At 41.9% G+C, this 21,446-nt stretch overlaps 1 protein-coding gene across 2 annotated transcripts in view; it reads left to right on the top strand.

Annotated features, from left to right (window-relative positions):
• Positions 1 to 21,446, top strand: part of AMOT (angiomotin) — a 60,148-nt gene that overhangs the window by 32,144 nt on the left and 6,558 nt on the right. For both annotated transcript variants that reach the window (XM_059385347.1, XM_059385348.1), the window contains 3 exons: positions 680 to 825; positions 15,107 to 15,256; positions 16,235 to 16,425. In XM_059385347.1, the coding sequence (XP_059241330.1) occupies positions 680 to 825; positions 15,107 to 15,256; positions 16,235 to 16,425 (487 nt within the window). The remainder of the gene's footprint in view (positions 1 to 679; positions 826 to 15,106; positions 15,257 to 16,234; positions 16,426 to 21,446) is intronic.

Below are 21,446 nucleotides of genomic sequence, written 5' to 3' on the forward strand. Positions count from 1 at the left end.
GGGATCGAGCCCCACATCGGGCTCTCTGCTCAGTGGGGAGCCTGCTTCCCTTCTTCTCTCTCTGCCTGCCTCTCTGCCTGCTTGTGATCTCTGTCTGTCAAATGAATAGGTGAAATCTTTAAAAAAAAAGGGGGGGGGAGGGACTTGAAAGGCAGAGGGGATGACGACACGTGTCTTGGTCTTCTCTCCCTACCATGCAGTCCTGGACTTATACTTCAGTTGGAAAATAACGTTAGGAAAGAGTGGGATTTGGAATTTTACACAGTCGGTGAGATTCCATTTTTAGATTGATTTAATATACTGTCCCAAGATAATAAGGAAAACTCTGGGGGGCTCAGTGGCTCTTTTGCTAATACAAGACCACTTGAAGAAATAAAATTGAAGAAACAAGCCTGCCTGTTCTTCTGATGTGTGTGTATTTTTTCCATCATACTTTTCATCACACTTTTTACATCCCCTTTCACATTGCTTCTGCACAACAACCACTGTTAAGTGACTTTTCTGAATTTACATCGCAAGTTGGTGGTAGAGCCAGTGAGAGAGTCCCGATCTTGGGTATGCTGGTTCTTTCAGCTGTGTGTTAGACAATGCTTAACAATGGGTCTCATTGTCAGTTTTACTCAGGTAAGGTTTTGAGCCAGCTCCGGAGCGGCAGTAATGACAACTCTTGTCTTGATAGATAAGGAAAGCCAAAGGGAGAAGGAGAAGCTGGAGGCCGAGCTGGCCACTGCCCGTTCTACCAATGAGGACCAACGGCGACACATTGAAATCCGAGACCAGGCCCTGAGCAATGCCCAGGCCAAGGTGGTCAAGCTGGAAGAAGAGGTATGTGTAGTTTCCTTAAGTAGCATATGAGGCTGAGGTGGGGAAAAGCTGGGAAATCAAGGGATCAAGGGTGCAGGGGACTCCCCACTTTGGTGAACTGGCAGCTACACAATCCCCCAGTAGGAAAGTACCATCTGCCACTTCTTTTTTTAAAAAGATTTATTTATTTATTTATTTATTTATTTATTTATTTAAGAGCATGGGCTAGAAAGACAACACAAGTTGGGAGAGGGGCAGAGGAATAGGGAGAGAGAGAAACCCAAGCAGGTTCCCCACGGAGCACACAGACTGACTCAGAGATCCATCTCACAACCTGAGCCAAAATTATGAGTCGAACACTTAACTGACTGAGCCACCCAGGCGCCCTGCCATCTGCTACTTCTAGTTATAGCTGTGCTGATGTGAGTGGACTTTGATTTCTTTTCTCTTCTCTGCAAGTTCCTTTGGCTCCAGAATAGAAAATCACCAAGGTCAAGGAGCAATTTCCATTTGCTCATTCATCTAAGAAGCTAGCCACCCCCCTACAAGTTCTCACTGTAGACCTAGCCTTACTTCAGGCCTGTGACCGATATATACTTTTAAATTCCTGCCCTTATAGGGCTTTAAAGCTCTTTTTTTTTTTTTTAAAGAAGGGCTAAAAAATGATTCCATAATTTTAAAGTACTCCGGGGATCTTAACATCAAAATGGTCCTTGTCTTCCCATACTCAGTGGGAATTTGGTCCCCTTAGGTGAAAATTAATAAGATAAATGAAATTTGATGGCTATGCCCCTTGTCCTAGGATTTATTTTACAGATTGGTTTTGAAATAGAAGCAGTCTCAAACAGGATGGGACCCAGGGACAATTTACAGTTCGTGGCAGGCCACGAGCAGTGCCTTGGCTCTTCCTGGCTAGGTTGTAGAATGTAGGTATGTGGTGGGGTAAAATTGTCACTTTTTTGGTGTGCAAGGATGGAGTCTTTCTTTGACAAATACAGGGGCTCCCAACTACCAAGCATATGATAAATACATATCTGATTAGTCTTGATGTAGATGTTACTCGATTGCAACAGTGAACTGTGTTCATGTGAAATACAGGCAGTGTTGCTGCTGGCCTGTCGCTAATTAACCTTGCCTGTCAGCTGTCATTGTATTGAAGTACTACTAAGTCTTCGATGTTTTATACTTCAGGGAATGGGTGTGTTCCAGCAAAAATTGATGCCAAAGTGTAACGTGGTAAAGAAAATTTCATATCTCACAATCTCTTCTAAAATTTGAATTTTGTTTTAAGAGGAAAAAATAGCCTCCATTGTAACATTGGAAGCCTTATAAACTGGAGACCAAAAAAAAAGTGTTTCGTGACCAAGCCCTCAGCACTGTAGCTCTTTTATGTATGAGCTCTCCTTTCTGCCTGCCTTCATTGCCTGCTGCTCCTCCCTCAGTAAGAATGGGTCTAGTTCCTAGAGATCTGACTTACAGATACCCTTTGGTTTTGGGGGTAGGGATTAAAATGCTTTTTGGAGGGCACCTGCATGGCTTAGTCAGTTGAGTGTCTGACTCCTGATCTCAGCTCAGATCATGATCCTCAGGGGTTTTGAGATGGGGCTCCAAGCTCAGCGGGAGTCTGCTTGAGATTCTCTCCATCTCCCTCTCCCTTTGCCCCTCTCATTGCTTGCCCCCTGTCAAATGAATAAGTATTTTTAAAAAATGCTTATGGGTTGTGGGTTCATAGATTTCCACTAGGTAATGTCACCTAACCTGTATTATCCTTGACCTGATTTGCTTAATCATTGAACTTCAGGTTGGATAAATCGGGCTCATGTCCTGCTTCTTGAGCTGTCTACATGAGAAATACTGCTAAGTTTCTTTATTGAACATGAGGAATGCTTGTGTATGTCTGGTATCCAGACCTAAGGAGCACACCCTTGAACCTTTTGCTATACCTCATTAATGCTTTTCCTTCCCCTTTTTGTGAGGAAATCACAGAGTAAATTACAGGACAAGGATAAGACTGTATTCTTTGAGAGAAGGGAAAACTGAGAGACTGGCTGAGAAGTAGCTTGCTGGTGGTCACATGGCAAGTCTTGGGTAAAGCCAGGAATAAAACTGGAATCTCATGACTCTTCATTCCCTACCCTTGCTGCTTGTCTCCCTGTCTGAATCATCCTTTGGTTCTATTCCCAAAGACAAAATGTGGGCGCTTGTTCAAATTTAGTAACCCCTGCGTCTTTTCATTTAAAAAAAATTTTTCACTCATAGGGCCCCTCTTTTTCAACCAGACTGTGAGGAGCTTGTCCAGAGTGGTTTGAGATTGGGCTGTATACACAGCCCTGCTAACCCTCCAGGATGGGTGCCCATCCAGTAGGAGGTAAATGGGGACAAAGACTCTGCAACTATCTTGGTTTGCTGTGTCCTAGGCCTCAGTGGTAACTGGTGGTTAATCATGAAAATAATATACAATATACATCTAAGGAGAGGATGTTAATTTGTAGTTCCCACTGGGCAGCCCTCACTGCAACAGTTGCCTGAAATATATTTCTGGCTTCTGAGGCTTTTCTGGGCGTCCGTTCCAGAGATTTTTAGGATTTAGATTTCTAGGGCCCTGCCCCCAAAACACACAGATTTATGATTTAAAGAAGAAGTTCTGAATATTGGGCTAGGTTTCAGTCATGGCACCTGGTGGCCAGGTATCTTAAATGAGCTCATTGATTATTGTTAATTTTTAGTCTTCACCCAACTTGGACTTCTGCTCAGAGTCTGATTGTTGGGAAATCTGAGTTGCTGTTGCTAAAGGAGGTGCAACATTTGATGGGCCAAGAGCCTTCTACCCAATGGAATCACAAAGGCAGAGGTCGTGTAATGTCTCCCAGACATTTAAGCGTGGTCACCTCTAGCACATGTAGGGGCTTGAAACCATGTCTCAGGAAAAATCCACTGATTCTTATTATCTTTTCTGTCTTAGCAGCCTATCTGACTTTGGTTTGCACCTGGGTGGTGGTTGCCTTATCTCCTTTACAATATTCAGAGGAAAACATTCTTTATCCTTAATCTCAAATACAGGAATTGATTATTGAACTTCCGCTCACCTGCTGTGACTCAACCTCCATTGGGCTTCTTCTGTCTGGGGTAAAATTTTTAAGTATGGAACATTATGGAAGGTAGCTCTGGAACTAATCTAGTAAGGAATCTTCAGTGTTCACAAAATTAGTTAACATCTCTAAATCGAGGAGGGTATTCAGGAATAGAAAATGTAGTTCTCTATCTGGAGATAACTCACATAAAATCATTTTTGAAGACAGAGGGATATGTCAGATATTAGCTATGTCTCCTATAAACAGAGAATTTAATTATGGCTTACAAATGGTACCATTACTGTCCCTTGGAAGTTCTTCCAAGAGAAACCTCTGTAGTCTACTTAGCAAATGAGAGTTAGGGAAACTTTTCCCAAATTAAGTAGTTGGTCTAGGGAGTATTTTCTTAGCCTACTAAGTATAATGTCAGGTCAATACATATATCGAATTATTATGTTGTATACCTGAAACTAATAATAATGTTATATGTCAAATATATCACAATTAAAAAGAAGAAGGCCAGGGAAAGATTATGACTAGTTTAATGATCCAAGGACCCTTGCATGTATTTATGTCTTTCTGTGTATAAAGTTCTCATTTAGATGCTCTTCAAATACATTTCATTTTTCTAATCCCATTAAGTCTCTGGCCCATGGTACAATTCACTGTGCTCTAAGCTTTATACAGAAATGTGCCTCAGGCTTACAGAGAACCCTTTCCCACAATCACAGCTTCTTCCTCTTCCAAGCTCAGCAGAGATTCTCTGATGGACCTCGCTCTGTTGACATCTGGGGAGGTATCTTGCTGGAAGGGGCTAGCACTTTTACTACAGGAGAGACCTGGTTTTTCAGTGATTCACTATGACCCAGGTCTTGCCTTCAATCTGCGGCGATGCAGCCACTAGCAGCCAAGGTAAATGGTGCCTTTCCATCCTTGCCCTTATCTCTGTGGACACATAGGTCATGTTGAAGTGGAGGCCCATTAAACTCCAAGGCAAAAGAACTCTGTCCACAACAATTATGGTATTCTTCCATGCAAAGGGACCTCCCCCAACTTCCCTCCCACCCCCAACACACGCTGCCACTAATTTGACCTCACTGGAGAGTTTCGACAGATGCCTGGCATATCCACTCACAAGGCTCAAGGCCGCCCAGACTTCTGGCTGGCTACTGTCTTATGATGATCCAGAGCTGAGCCACTGCTTGGGTAATTGTTTCAGGAATGGTGGGAAAAAGGCCCTGGCAAGATCAAAGAGGGAAGATGCTGCGGGTGGGCTGCTTACTGCGCAGAGGGCCCTGGAAGGGAGAGAGTGGAATGTGGGAGGGCTGGCAGAAAAAGTCAGTGAGCCTTGTTCTTTGGCTTTAGGCTAGAATGACAGCCACAGAGATTCAGGGGAAAGGGGCCCAAGTGTTAACCTTTTCTGAATTACCGTAGCTGGTGATGATTTAGACATCACACTGCTAACTCTTGATGCCCAGGCATTTTCCAATGTCCTTTTGCTGCTCCACTCAATTCTTCAAAACAAAGTTCATGTTGTTTCCTTCCATTTCCACTGTTATTCTTTTATGGCTGATATTTTTTCTTTTTTCTAATTCCCTTGCTACTTACTTGATTTGTCATTTTGGTTTTAGAGATGGGCAGTTTTCTGCTGTCACACTTATCCACATAGTACCATAAGAAGGTCTCCTTTCCCAGTACTGGAGGAAGATGTACTAGGCATAGACATTTATGTTTCATCCAAAATCATCTCCAGACAATAGCGCATCGCGTGAGTAGGTAAAACTCACACAATAGTTACGATGGATTATAAATGTGGATGGAAGATCTGAGGTTACTAATTATGTGTGCATTTAGAGTATTGATAGGAATTCAGATAAAGTACTTTATCTACCCAGGATGGGCGGGGGAATCTTAAGTAGGCTCCATACCCAATGTGGAGCCTAACAGAGGCTTCAGTCTCATGACCTGAGATCGTGAACTGACCTGAAATTAAGAGGCAGACACTTAACCCACTGAGCCACCCAGGTGCCCTGGCAACATAGTTTTTTGAAGTAGGTATTGTTGCACCCAGTATGTTAAATTATGTCCCCACCCCAAATAAAGATTGAGTGACCACTGAAAACTTGATTTTCTCAGTTTTTCCTATGATTTTCACTTTTTAAATTCCCAGATGGAAGCCTTGTATAATTTCTTTAGTCTTCTTAACAGAATGTACTTCATTCTCTTGGTAGCAAGTTTCTAGAGATGGTTTCTACTCTTCAGTTCTTTTAATATCCACCAGTGGACCACAGCCTCTTGGCAATAGACAGAGGCAGCTTGCTAATACCAGGGTAGTGTTACCAAATTACTTCAGAGGGAACTCTTACTTGGAGCCAGGGGCTCCTGAGTAGGGCTAAATCAAATTACACAGAAATTACTGAAGGCTCATGGAGCAACATATGAACTAGTTTTACAAAGGAGAAGAGCAAAGAAAATACACTTGAACTGTGACATCTGTGACATAGTGAGTGGAGTTGTGGCAATGGACAGGAAGATGAAAATCAAACATAATGAAGACTGTCCTCTATGGCACTGCACTTAGTTCTGTGTGACCAGTTTTAGTGTCTTCTAGCCAATGAAGTAAGTGTATGCCCATGATGGTGTTAGTCTAGCCAGTAAAATTGGCCTAACCCCTCTACCTATCCATCTGTATATATTTTTTTTATTATTTATTAAGACTTTTCAGAGCAGTTTCAAGTTCCCAGGAAAATAGAAAGTAAGGTATGGAGATTTTCTGTCTACCCCCTGCTTCCGTACCTGCATAGCCTCTGCCATTATTAACACTGCCCACCAGAGAGGTCATATTTGTTACAGTTGATGAGCCTATGGTCACACATCAGTGATCTAAAGTCCATAGTTTATGTTAGGGATCACTCTTGGTGGGGTTTGGATCAATGTATAATGACATGTATCGACCATTATGGTATCATATAGAGTATTTTCACTCCCTAAAAATTCTGTATTCTGTATTCTGTATTCCTCACCCCCCTACATACTTTTTTTTTTAACTTTTCAAAAATATTTCCAAATCTGTATTGTATCTCCCACCATGAACCTTGAAACTTTTGTCTTCTTTTAACAGATTAGGAAATTAAAGTGTAGACAGATTATATAGTTAGTGATAAATCTAGGACAAAGCCCAGATCTCTTAATTCCAAAATATCCTACCCTACACTTTGTCCACCAGTGCATACAAGCAAAAGGTCAGCGACTAAATGACTTCCTTGCAAATGGCTGAGACAAATGGGTAACTTTAGGGTCTGAGAAGCAATTTTGTATGTAGCCATCTTTTAAAAAATAAATTTGAAAGACGTCCACAGTTGTTGGAGGGAGGGAAGAGATGCCATCACGTGGTATTCATTTGCAGGGATCAGATTTTCCTGAGTCAGAAGGGGGTTAAGAGATCTGCCAAATGCTTGGGAATGGGTTCAAATTATTGCAGAAGTGTAATGGAAAAATATGATTGATTGAGCTCGAGAGTATTTGCCCTATTCTTCATTGGATTGCCTTTCTGTTGTTCCTCTCACTTTATGATTCCTTTTTAAAAATTTATCTCTGAATCAGAGTGACTTGAAACCCTTGACTTGCCAAAGTAAATACATTGATGAATGTGTATTTATTCATATATTTGTAGTGTTATAGCTAAACTATGCTATGCTCATTTTTATTCTTCTGTTTGACAGCTAATTAATATTAACTGGTTACCAAGAGTGTAGTGAACAATAAACTAGAACTAGAACAGATACAAAGGAGTAGAAGGTCCCTGCCCTTATGGGGCTTATAGGATACTGCTCTCCAGTGGGGCAGGGGCTTAATCTTGCTTCCCATTATTACATCACTACTGCTCTCCGATGCAGAATAGGGCCTGACATATGATAAGCATTCAGTAAATACCTGTTGAATGAATAAATGAATCCATACATGAATAAAATCTTTTATAGTGACTGCTAATAGAGTATACATTATGAGAGGCTTTTGAGAAAAGCAGCAATCAGGGTCAGTTAAGATTAGTAAAGGAGAAACTCGTGGAGAGTTTAGTGATATGGTGAGGGGGGATGAAAAAATGATCAGACTAAAAAAAGAAGGAGAAATGATCTGATCAGACTAATACAAAGGTTGATTATTTGCAAGGTAGGCCTGGTTGAGTTTTAAGGCAGTAGGAGGCAGAAACATTTTGATAAAAGCAGTTTTAAGAGCTGGGTCTAGACTAAATAGGGGTGATAGCAGACTGGGGGTGAAATGAAAAGCATCAAGTAGCTTGAGATATGAATGAGAGAGAAGAGCTCTGGCCTAGAGAGTGAGAGGGGTGGTATAAAAAGTGCCTTGGATATAGTAGATACCTAATCAATACTACTGGAATGGATATGCTAGCAGTAGATAGCTTTATTCTTAGATAAAGAAGTGCCTTAATGTACTCCTTGAAGAAGTCTGTTATAGCCACTGTATATAGGATGGACTGATTGTGCATGTGTGTTTATGTGCACAGATGCTTATATGTAGATGGGAGAGGGCAGCTGAAAGGAGATCTGTTAGGTTATTATTACAATAGCTCTGTTGTGAAATGAGTACTTAAACCTATGTAGGCCAAAGGGGCGCCTGGGCGATGCAGTCGGTTGAGCATCTGGCTCTTGGTTTGAGGTCGGGTCGTGGTCTCAGGGTTGTAGGACGAAGCCCGGCATCAGGCTCCACACTCAGCGTGGAGTCTGCTTGAGATTCTCCCTCTCCCTCTGTCCCTCCCACTCATGCACGCGTGCTCTCTCTCTCTCTCTCTAAAGTAAATAAATCTTTTAAGAAAAAAGCCATGTAGGTCATGAAAATATAAGGAAACAAAAGAATAAGCGATATGTTAGAATTAACACATAGTAATAGTGAGAGATTGGGTATGTTAGACAAAGGAAGGAGGGAACAATAATTTCAAGATTTTGAGACTGGAAAAATAAAGTGATGATAATGACTGAACTATCAAAAGGATAGCCTTTTGGAGAAGGTGAAAGCAGTCTGGGACACAGTAAGTGTCAGAGTGAGAAATCTTGCACTCAGCTAGAGGTCTGTGACTAAAGAGAGCATGATAACATTAAAATGTGAATATAAGCACTTGTTCAAAGTATGGCATGAATGAGATCTCCAGTAGTGCTGAAGTGTAGATCCAGGATTCTCACCCTCAATATTATTGGCATTCGGGGCCAGATAATATTTTAATGGTGGTAATAGAGGAGGCTGCCTTGTACGTTGTGGGATGTTTAGAAGTATACCTGGTTCCTACCTACGGGAAGCCAGTAGTAACCTACCCCTAGTTCTAACAACCAAAAATGTCTCCACACATTGCTCCATGATTCCTGGAGAAGAACCATTGGTATAGAGGCAAAAAGAATAAACTTCAGAGATTAGACCTTTGTGGTATAGTGAGATGTAGGAATGGGGTTGGGAGGGAAGGTGGGTCTAAAATATCAACACAGAAGGTGGGTCTAAAATTATCTGAAGTGATTTAAGGAACCACTTTTGGAGAATACAGAATTAAAGAAAGCAAGGGAAGGGGAGCTTTGGCAAGTTTTTGAAAATTGGCCTTTGGTAAGAAAACTTGAATGGATGGAATGATTTCCCTATTCACAGAATATCCAAAGGGAATTTGGTTTAAATGATGGATTAACTTGGCTTCTTCTAGAGGTGCATGGGTACTCGTCTCTAGACCTGAGGCACTACCTTGGCTTTAGAAACTTTTCAAGTGAACTTTGACTTCCTTGAATACTGAAGACATAGAAAAATAAATCATCTGGGATCCTGTGGGGAGCGCAAACATTGTCTGTTCTCTTTTCCATATACTTACACACAAACTAAGGCACAACTTCTGTTTTGTTTTTACCTCCAAGAATGTGCCCATATAGAATTCTAGGATTTCATTTTGCCTCCTTTCTTAATTATTGGTCAGTGTTGAAGGTGAAAAGGGGAAGAGCAGATCCATAGAATACCTGTGAATTGAAAGACCATCAGAGACCATCTGAGACTGTCTGTCTAGCCTATGTAGCTTTTTTTTTTTTTTTTTTAACTTCTTGAAACCTACTGGTCAGTGGTTTCTCCTAAGAGAGAGAATGCCATACCCAAAGGCAATGAGGCGTGAAATGCCATGGGGTCCTCGGGAACCTTAAATAATTTAACCATGCTGAAAAGTTAAGTGTAAAAGACAATGGAATGAGGTAATGCGATATATATGTAGTAATCTTTTTTGGAAGTTAACTTTTACGTAGAACCCTATATATATAAATGCATATATATAGAAAACACCTAAAATACATACATAATATATAAATATATATATAAAACACATAAAAGAGAAGCCATCTGATACAACTTACCCACCATAGTGGCCTCTGAAGCACTCCACAGAACAGTTTGAAAATGACTCCAGGGCCTGGCATTTTATCTTCAAAGGACCGGATAGTAAATAGTTTCTGCTTTGTAGACCTTAGGCCTGCTCAGCATTGCTGTTCTAGCCAGAAGGCATCTGTAGCCAGTATGTATGTAGATGGGGTTGGATGGATTTGGCCTGCTGCTGACCAGTTTGCTTGGCTGACTCCTAAAACCCTCCTCATTTTTTACAAATGGGGACTCTGAGACTGAAAACAGGGAAGCAAATTACCATCGAGAGCAGTGCTAGGACTAGAATCCAAGTCTCCTGATTCCCACTTTGTTCCTTTACCTTTCATTTGTTGTCAGATAGAAATACCTGATTGTGTAGGTGCGTGTGTGCATGTGGTAGGGAATGAGCTCTGCCTGTGGCTCTTTGAACAGTACCTTTGACCGTAAGTATTTATTTCTCATAAAACTGAGGTCATTTGGAGAAAATACGGTGTCCTTGCAGCTACTTAGTGCTTACTTCTAATTGTACCACCAATGACTGGCCTTGACCTATAAAGATCCTGAAGCTCTGTCATACGAACTGTTTGAGGCTTAGTTGTTTTTTGGGGAGAAGGAGCAGAGGGAGAGAGAGACTCTTAATCAGGCTCCATGCCCAGTGTGGAGCCGAGCCCAACATGGGGCTCAATCTCATGACCCTGAGATCATGACCCCAGCTGAAATCAACAATAGGATGCTTAACCGACTAAGTCACCCAAGTGCCCTGAGGCTTAATTTTATTATGTTTTCCTAGGGGAAATGACTGTATTTTTAATGTCTTTAAGTTTTATTTTTTTAATCTTTAAGTCTAGTTGTCCTATACTACTACTTGGTGGTATACAACACAGTGATTCAACAATTATTTACATGATAACATGCTCACCATGATAAGTGTATTTCAGTATTATTAGCTACATTCCTTATGCTGTACTTTTCATCCCCATGACTTATATATTTTATAACTGGAAGTTTGTACCTCTTAATCCCCTTCACCCATTTTGCCCATTACCCCACTCCTCTCCCCTTTGACGACCGCCAGTTTGTTCTCTGTATTTATCAATGTGTTTCTCTTTCGGTTGTTATTTCTCTGTTTGGTTTGTCTTAATTAGACACTGATGTGATAATGAGAGTTACTGAAATAATGAAAACCATATCAAGGCTATCTGGCATGAATGTACCAAGTTGAAAGTCTTAGAGCATGTGTGATTTGGCATTAACTTTTTCTTTAAAAAAAAAAGTCCTTTTTGTGCTGGGTGATCTACTAAGCACTTCATGTGTTATTTCATTTGATTCTCATAGAGGTATAACACATCTTCATCATCTCCATGTTGTTGATGAATGAATAAATGGAAGCTCAGAGAGATTGTCTTACCTCAGGTTGCATACCTAGTGAGTGGGAGAACCAGGTTCTGAACTCAGACAGTCTGAGGCCAAAGCTCATAACCACAACCATTGTACTATGTGGCCTCTCTCTTTACCTAAGAAGGAATCACTGACATTTCTGATGACATTGGAAGGTGAAGTTGGGCACCCACAGTATCCTAATTACCGATCTAACATTTGAGGAGATACACACAGGAGATAAGTATACAGAAGAGAGTCAGAAAAGAAAAGGGGAAAAGAAAAGGGGATTTATCATGATGAAGGTAAAAGTGAAGCTTATAACAATAGTAAAGGAATTAATAAATTATATAGACCTTTGTTCCTTTTTAAATATAGATGAGATCTAGGGGTACCTGGGTGGCTCAGTCAATTGAGTACATCCGACTCTTGATTTTGGGTCAGGTCATGATCTCAGGGTTTTGAGATCAAGCCTTGTGTTGGACTCCTCACCAATGCTGAAGCTTGCTTAACATTATTACTCTCCCTCTGCCCCTCCTGCTCCCTCTCTAAAACAAAGAAACAAATAAATATGAGATCTAGAAAACAGAGTACATAACTTAGAATATAGCTGACTTGTTGATTTAATCTATAGGGTCTTGCATTGGTAGCATCCTAGAGTTGTCCTTTTCTGTCATAAGTTATCTAGGGATAAAGCATTTCCTAGGTGACCCTGGTATTTATGGGTGAGCTGTCCTCATTCTTCTTGTAAAAGAGGTAGGAGGAGAATTAGGCCGGCAGCAGTGGTCCTGGTACCTTACATGTAATCATCCCAGTGGCTCAGTGACTCCGACTGCTGGAGATGCTTTTGATAAGATATTAAGGTTTCCTTTCTCAAGAAAGGGAAGACATGGAGATATCCACCTGGCCCTGGACTGCTTCTTTTTCAGTTCTCTGTGCTTATACCAGAGTACTTTACCATCAAGGCAAGAACTGCATGCTCACTTTAATTGCCTTTAAGTATAACTGCTGTAAGCCTGAGTAATTATAGTTAACATCCTCTGCATTAACATTGCACTGTTCCCTTAGGATTTTCAGTGATTCACAAATAAATGCATTCAACTTTAAATAGCTCATGAGGATTATAGAACCCAGAAGGTGAAGATAGAGAATATTCCCTGCTCTCCAGTTATTCAAAGCTTAGCAAATAGGAAGGCAGAGACATCTGGGGCCTGACAGTCTTCACTGCCCTAGTCACTGTTGTTACAGTCACCCATTCCAGGAAAGAAAAGAGTTAGCTTACTGAGAGGAAGATTACGGTGATTACTGTTCATTTTATTTCCTAGGCAAAGGTCTCCTGGATAAAAGCATGTAGACTTCCAACTCACCTCAACTGGTTTACAAGGCTAAATTGAACTAGGTCTTGGAATGAAACGAAATGACAAGAAACTAAGAAAATTTCTAAAAAATATTTTCTTTATTTATTTGACAGAGATGACAAGTAGGCAGAAAGGCAGGCAGAGAGAGGGGAGGAAGCAGGCTTCCCACGGAGCAGAGAGCCTGATGCAGCGCTCGATCCCAGGACCCTGGGATCATGACCTCAGCTGAAGGCAGAGGCTTTAACCCACTGAGCACCCAGGCACCCCAAGACAATTTTTTAAAGTTTTCTCAGTCACCTAGGCAAAGCATTCCACAGGTCTGGTGGGAAAATATAAGATAGGTTTTCTGCAACCAAGATAAAGTTCAGCAATCCCGACATTAGGAGAAGACAGTTCCAAGACAAGGACAGTTCAGCACATGCTTTTGCTGTCTGACCGGACATTCTAGACAGCAGTGATTTGGTCTCATTACCATTAAGAAGTTACCTGGTTTCTGCAGTGGGGAAGTTGGGGTGGTTCTGCTGGCTTGGCCCCAGCTAAATGGGGGTGGGCAAGGCTGGAAGGGTGGGTACCCTCCCACGTTGCAACTATCTGCCTAGGTAGCTCAGGGGCTTGGGAATTTGTTGAAAACTTAGAGTTGAGCTGAATTCTTCAATTTCCTTTTGACAAGGTTAACAATAATATTTTTATTTGGATCTTAATAGTAAAAGTATCCCTAATCTCAGCTTCCATGAAAGTGATAATGACAGCTGTGACTAGCTTAGAGGAATTTCTGTTTGAGAAAGAGTCCATGCCTTGATTTTATTGGCAAGATAGCACCCCACAAATATGATGAAAAGCAGAACCTCCTCATTGACTAACAAGCTGGGAAGGCTGCATTTACCCTCTCTTCTTAAATGCTGAGGAGGTATATATATGCCTTCCGTAAAGAGCCCTGAGATCCTCTTCATTCCTCCATTCCAGAGGAGCCAGGATTAAGTTTATGAATTACAAGGGTACAAAGAACTCAGTTTCTTAGTCCCAACCTGCTTCCCCCTTTGCTTTTAGTTGTGGTTCATAGGCTTGGAAAGAGGAAGAATCATGTTTGACTCATTTACTCCTAGATTCGATTCATTATTTCAAGTCTTTAGATATCTTTAAAGGTCCCAGAATGAAGTTGAGAAATTACGGTCCACTGTTACCAGCTCAGGCTCATGACTGAGGCAGAAATTGCAAATAACTTGTGTTCTTTTAATAAATATCTAGTGGGGCATGTGCTAGGTAATGAGGAGATTAAAAACTCTTCAACGTATGGTAGCTTCACTTTTGAGAAGCAGAAACTGTCCGGGAGAGCAGTGATCACCATATTGGGTAATTACAAGGACCACAGACTTCAAAGAGACAATTCTGGCTTCCTTGTAACTCCAGCACCCTTTCTCTATATAAGGGTGGGGGTAGGTTTCCTTTCCATACCAAATTAAGGTTTTCTCCCTGGAGAGTCCCCATTTTATTTTTTCGAATTTCTGTACTGTAATGACCAAAATAATACATTGTTGCTCCCAGAGTATTCCATTTTAGAATGAAGAAGAGCAGATAATCCATCAGGATTATTATTTTAATAATGGTAAAAGTTTGCCATCAAAGACAGACTTTGGGGGCACCTGGGTGGCTCAGTGGGTTAAGCCTCTGCCTTTGGCTCAGGTCATGATCCCAGGGTCCTGGGATCGAGCCCCACATCGGGCTCTCTGCTCTGCAGGGAGCCTTCTTCCTCCTCTCTCTCTGCCTGCCCCTCTGCCTACTTGTGATCTCTGTCAGATAAATAAAGAAAAAATCTTAGAAAAAAAAAAAGACAGACTTTGTTGATGGAAGTAGGTCTGGGGAAGACAGAGAGGTGGGGGAAAGAATCAAAAATAAAAGGGAGCTCCTAATTCCTCGTCCTCGTCACATTCTGTGTGTGCTAACTACAAGGCAACTACTCATCATGAAGGACCTTCTTACCATTCATTCTTTTTTTGGAGCTGGACAGAAAGTGATCGAAACACAAGGATGGATTTGGGAGCTAAATACCTGACCCTGTTATTCTCTTTCCTTCCACCTTGCAACTCTCCCACCCTGGAATTTCAGCTGAAAAAGAAGCAGGTGTACGTAGATAAGGTGGAGAAGATGCAGCAAGCCCTTGTACAGCTCCAGGCAGCGTGCGAAAAACGCGAGCAGTTGGAGCATCGTCTCCGGACACGGCTGGAGAGGGAACTGGAGTCCCTCAGAATTCAGCAGGTATGGAGAACTTAAAGAAAATGAGATTGTTCCTGGCCAGTTAAGTTTCATTTGGTGCCTGACGTGAAGATTGGCTCATCTTTTTGTCCCGCCCCACTTTACTTCCAGACTGACTCCTCATGGTAAAGATGAAGTCGGCATCCTTAGCTTTCCTGTTCCAGCAAAATCCTTAATGCCTGTTATCTTGTGCCTTTTATCTTCAAATGAACAAGTAGACCCTGTAAGAAGTCAACATACTGTACAAATAGACTTCTTGACATTTTAGAATTGAATGTGGTCTTTAGAATCATCTGGCCATACTCCTCCTCATTTTTATTTATGTATTTTATTTTTGAAAATGTTTTATTTATTTATTTGTCAGAGAGAGAGAGAGAGAGCGCGAGAGAGTGAGCCCAAGCAGGAGGAGCGCCAGGCAGAGGGAGAAGCAGGATCCCCGCTAAGCAGGGAGTCCAACGTGGGGCTCGATCGCAGAACTCTGGGATCATGATCTGAGCCAAAGGCAGACATTTCACCAACTAAGCCACCCAGTTGCCCCATACCCCTCCTCATTTTAGATGGGAGAAAATCAAGACTCGGAAAAGGTTGCATGACTCACTTAAGGCTACACAAGAAGTTAGGGGCAAGGTCAGGCCCCAGTCCTAGATTTTTTTTTTTTTAAAGATTTTATTTATTTGACAGACAGAGATCACAAGTAGGCAGAGAGGCAGACAGAGAGAGAGGAAGGGTAGCAGGCTCCCCACTGAGCAAAGAGCCAGACTCGGGGCTTGATCCCAGGACCCTGGGATCATGACCTGGGCCAAAGGCAGAGAGGCTCAACCCACTGAGCCACCCAGGTGCCCCCAGTCCTAGATTTTTAATGTCTTGTTTCTGTTGTGTACCATGGGACACATTCTCTCCAAGAATGGGGGCTCTACGAAGGGGACTTGGCCACCGTGGTTCGCTCACTAACCTGAGGCTTCTCCACATCTCCCCACCCAGCGCCAGGGAAACTCTCAGCCCACCAACGTTTCTGAATACAATGCCACGGCATTGATGGAGCTCCTCCGGGAGAAGGAAGAGAGGATCCTGGCCCTGGAAGCCGATATGACTAAGTGGGAGCAGAAGTATTTGGAGGAGAACGTGATGAGACATTTCGCTCTAGATGCTGCTGCAACTGTAGCTGCTCAGAGGTAAGGCGGTGGGTGGCTGTTAGAGTCAGGCCCTTCAAGGGGCTGGGGGTGGGCGTGGGGGGCAGAACAGAAAGGGGACCGATGAAAAGATTTTTCAGTATTTTTCCTGTCACGCTCTTTGCTCTTTCCCCCTCCCCTCCCCTCCCCTCCCCGGCCCATCTCTGCTTAAGTGTGTTTTCTTTCATCTGATGAAGCAGGGACTGTGAGGGGAGAGGGTCAGGAATTGGTAAATTAACATTAATTTATAAACTTAACCAGAATCCTAGCTCGGCTTTCCTTGGGAGCCAGAAACATTGCAGGTGGGATCACCCAGACGTTCGCACACCTCTTTCCACCAGAGCCACAGCTTCTTGCAGCCACGTGTGTAGCTTTCTTTGTTTGGCCCTGGGACTAGAGTGGAGGCATCTCCGGAGAAATGCTACTCGAATTAAATGTCACTCAGGAGTGGTGGCCGCCATTTGATAGCTCTGGCTCACCCCAAGTATGCCAAAGGCTGTGCTCAACACAGATCCATCCCTGCCCTTTGAGCAGGTCTATATTTGAAGGCCACATTCTCTGCATCCGTGAGTGGGTCACATGGAAGCGGTCACATTCCATTTGGTCAGGGAGAGAAAGTGGCAGGAGGATTTCTTACATATTTTTTGCCTCTGACATTTCCCCCTTCCACATGCTCACATACCAATATTTCAAATATTGGTCTTTGGAGGAAACGGTGCTCTTACCTCGTCTGGCTGTCTTGCTGCTGCTCAGAATCATGAGTTGGAAAAAAAGAAACAAAACAAAAATGAAGTTTGAAGCAGGAGGTGGCCTGGGTTGTTGGAGAGACGGACAGAGCCTGGGGTGGGGTTGGGTGTCTGAGGGAGTCCGGAGCCTCTACCTAGAAAGTTATTAAAATCCACGGTGCTCCTAAATGAGGTGAGCTGGAGGAATCTGGAAATGCTTGGCAGAGTTTAGGGCTGGGATGTGTGTGCTGTGCAGAGGCGGTGGCGGATACATTTATCTGTAATTCCTTCTCATGCCTTCACTTCTTTCTGAAGAGCTGGGCTGGTGGTTTGCAAACCTACTCTCAATTCTCCAGGAAGACATCTTACATTTCTGTAACACACTCTGCCCGTCTCCAGGTATCTTCTATAAACCTTAAATGGATTGGAATTGCCTCTGCCCCAATTTCGAGGCCCTCATGGGCTTAAGCTTACCCGCCTTTGTTTTTCTGCAAATGGTAGATTAGAAGCACAATTAAGTGTCATTTTAGCTTCTGTCTCCCAAGAGAAATATCTGTGCTCTGTCCTTATCTAACAAAGGTTGTTCAGGCAACCCTAATACTGCAAAGGAGATGCAGGATGATTTCTGTCATCTTTGTGCAGAAACTGAGACAGACACCGCTTGCAAAGGTGTGCAGTGTGAGAAAATATTGGGCAGCCAAGGTTCTCGGTGCTGGGATGTTCGCTATTAAAACTGACTCCAGAATAGACTTCAGGTCAGGAGAGGCAGGAAAGCTGGGAGGTTGTCCCCAGGATCTTGTATAAAGAAAGGACCTCCTTCCTTCATTCTGGAAGTTTTGGGTATCGAGGGGAAACCCCTTTTCAGGCATTTCTTTCCAGCATCTATTGGCTTCTGTAAGGTAGATTTAAGTCAAATTTGTTTAAATCACCAGGTAGGAGGTGGAATCATTGTTTCCAGTTAAATGTGCATGCTTATTATTTCATATGATAAAAAGCAGCTAGTTTCTGCCTAGCAGAAACACCTTAAGTTAATTCCTCAGGCAGACATCCTGTATCTGAACTGTATAGTTTTTGCATGCTTGTCAGTCCAGTCCACAGGAGAAATTGAGAGATTGTATTCAAATTCCTGCAGAATGAGAGAACCGGACTAGATAATTCCTCCAGAACCTTCTATTTCTAGGATTATACTACTTTTTTCCCAAAGATAATGCCTCTTACTTACACTTGGCCACGGAGACTGGTTCCCTTTCCTCCTTTCTCAATGAGATTTCAAATTTGAAAGGCAGCATTCAGAAAACTTTATTTCAGGACCTGTGAGTTCTTCTGCCTTGCCTTCCAGCATCTCTTGTCATTCCTTTCCTGTCCAGTGGTTTCATTCTGTCTCTTCTCAACCCTAAAAATTTGACCACGGTTCTGCTCTTTGCCCCTTTCCGTGGTAAAAACCTTACATTCTGTTTTCTTTCTAAATAATATTTAAGTGCCTAGGGTATTGGTGGCAAATAGAATGTGCTCAACATGTATTTGAATAAGGAAGGAGAGAAAGAAATAAAAAGGGAGGAAAAAGAAAAGAAGAAGCGAAAGAGAAGGCAATGATTTTCAATTCTATAACTTAAATCTCTAAATCTAGTGCCATATTTTAATGACCTGCTTGGTTCCTGTGTGTTCTGCCGGTATCTCAGGCTTAATCTGTTCCCAATGTAATAGCTTATACGGAGGTAAAATTTGGGAAATGTTGCTTGGGTGATATCAGTGGTAGTTACAGAGTTTTTTCAATTGAGGTATTATTGATATATTAAGAAAACACCTATTTCAAGTGTATGGTTTGATGAACGTGGGCAGGTGAATACAGTAATGGAACCACCACCCCAGTCAAAATAGAGGAAACATTCTAAAGTGCTCTAGCATTCCTTCAACTAGATCCCTTCCTCCCCCACATGACCAGAGACAACATTTTTGGGCATTATTGTTTTGCCTTTTCTAGAATGTTGTAAAAAAGGGATTTATAGAGTATATACTCTTTATGTCTGATTTCTTTCACCTGGCATCATTATTTTGAGATTCATACAAGCTGATGCATGTATAAGTAGTTTATTCCTTTTCATTGCTGAGCAGTGTTCCATAGTTTGGGTCATACCACAGCTGCTTATCCATTCACTTGGTGATGGATATTTGGATTGTTTCTCTTTTTTGCCCATTGTGAATAATAAAATACAGATTTGAATATAATAACAGACAACCGTCTTTTCTCAGGTGAGAAAACCTATTAGGTGATCAGTTTATGCCCGTGTTAGCACTTGGATTCTACCAAGCACCCCTTGTCAAAGGGAAAGTGGTCAATGTAAGAAATCACAGGTAGTCTTTTCTGTATAAGGTACTCTGCTAAGTAGTTTACAGTTATTGCTTATCCTCCTAAAAATTCTTTGAGATAAGACAATTGTTTATTGTATAGGTGAGGAAACTGAAGCAAAAACAGGTAAAATAATTTGTCCAAGATTACACACAGTTAACTAAGAAGAAGAACTGGGATTGAAAGTGACATTTTGACACCTTGACTACTATCCTCTGCTTCTTCCCATATATGATGATTTTAAGATGGTACAATAGGGATTAGGAACTGTTCAAGAGTTCCCATTTGAGGCTTCTTATTTAGTGACTCAAAATACTATATAATCACAATAAGATGGCCCAAATTATAATCCCATATTTTTGTGCTCCTAGAGGTTCTCTAGATGCTTAATATAGATAAGGGATATTATTACCAAGTAGTTCATCCTAGAAGAACAGATTTGGCAGTGCAGATTGAAGTTCACAAATGGTGAATATATTTCTGAATAGCAGCAAAAGGATAAAAAGATAACAAACTTGATCGGCCCTGCAATTGACAAGTGCATTTCCTGAATTAGGTTGTTAACCTTCTCCAGACATGCACTGTTTTGTTTTTATTTTGGGTGCTGTAAATCTGGGAAAGAAGGAAGAAAGGAAGGAGAAAACAGGAGGTAGAAGCTGCTTGCACACATCATACATGCCTTCCTAGCCCTTCCTTGTAGGCTTTCCTCACTTTCCATCCTTGGCTTTCTCATTATACCTTCTGTCTTAGTTATCTTGTTCTCTATTACAACTTCAAATAGTAAGTCTGACATCCCTTAAAGTTAGAATTGTCAACAACTTGGGGCGCCTGGGTGGCTCAGTGGGTTAAGCCTCTGCCTTCAGCTCAGGTCATGATCTCAGGGTCCTGGGATCGAGCCCCGCATCGGGCTCTCTGCTCAGTGGGGAGCCTGCTTCCCCTCCTCTCTGCCTGCCTCTCTGCCTCCTTGTGATCTATCTCTCTCTGTCTGTCAAATAAATAAATAAATAAAATCTTTAAAAATAAAAAAAGAATTGACAACAACTTGTTGGGTATTGTCATATGGCTATTCATAAGACATGTTAACTCCAGTGTAACTAAAAATCAAGACGCATTATTGTGTTTTCCCAGAGATCTCTCCTTATTTTCATAGCACAGAAAATGAGTGGTATGCCATCTTCTCTAGGCATTTGGATTAGAAACACCGAAGTTCTCATTCATTCTTTCTCTAACAGCTACCTTTAAATAGTCTCTTAAGTTGTAGCAATTCTGCCTCCTGTAGCCTGTTCCATTCTCCCTGCTGTTGAATTGGTTCATGATTTCAGTATCTCTGGATGGGATTATTACACTAACTAGTCCTGACTGGTTTGCCCAAGTCCAGTGTATCCTCCCCCACAACTTCCCATCACGTTTCGGCCAGAGAGAATGCTATCTTTCTAAATCACAGCTTGGATCATCGCAGTCCCATCAAAAATGTCTAATGGTTTTCAGTGCCTGTTGGAGTAAAATTCAGACTCACTTCTGTAATAACTAATTATTTACCTGTTTTTTTTTTTTCACCTCAGCTTGCAAGTCTCCTGCAGTCAAGGACTAGTCTTATGCATGTCTAGCCACTTTTTAGCATCACAGTGACTTCAAACACACAGTGCCCCACTCATGGTCAGGTTCACATATTAAATAAACAAAAGGATGCTATCAATAAGAAAAGATGGATTTGAAGTATAAAAGGTTTTTTGTGAAAATTTTATTTATTTATTTGGCAGAGAGAGACACAGTGAGAGAGGGAACATAAGCAGGGGGAGAGAGAGAGGGAGAAGCAGCCCTCCCAGCTGATGAGGGAGCCCAGTGTGGGGCTCCATCCCAGGACTCCTGGATCATGACCTGGGCCGAAGGGAGACCCTTAACGACTGAGCGACCCAGGTGCCCTGAAGTGTAAAAGTTTGAAACACTAGATG

Source organism: Mustela nigripes, chromosome X, assembly GCF_022355385.1.
Source record: "Mustela nigripes isolate SB6536 chromosome X, MUSNIG.SB6536, whole genome shotgun sequence".
Taxonomy (NCBI): domain Eukaryota; kingdom Metazoa; phylum Chordata; class Mammalia; order Carnivora; family Mustelidae; genus Mustela; species Mustela nigripes.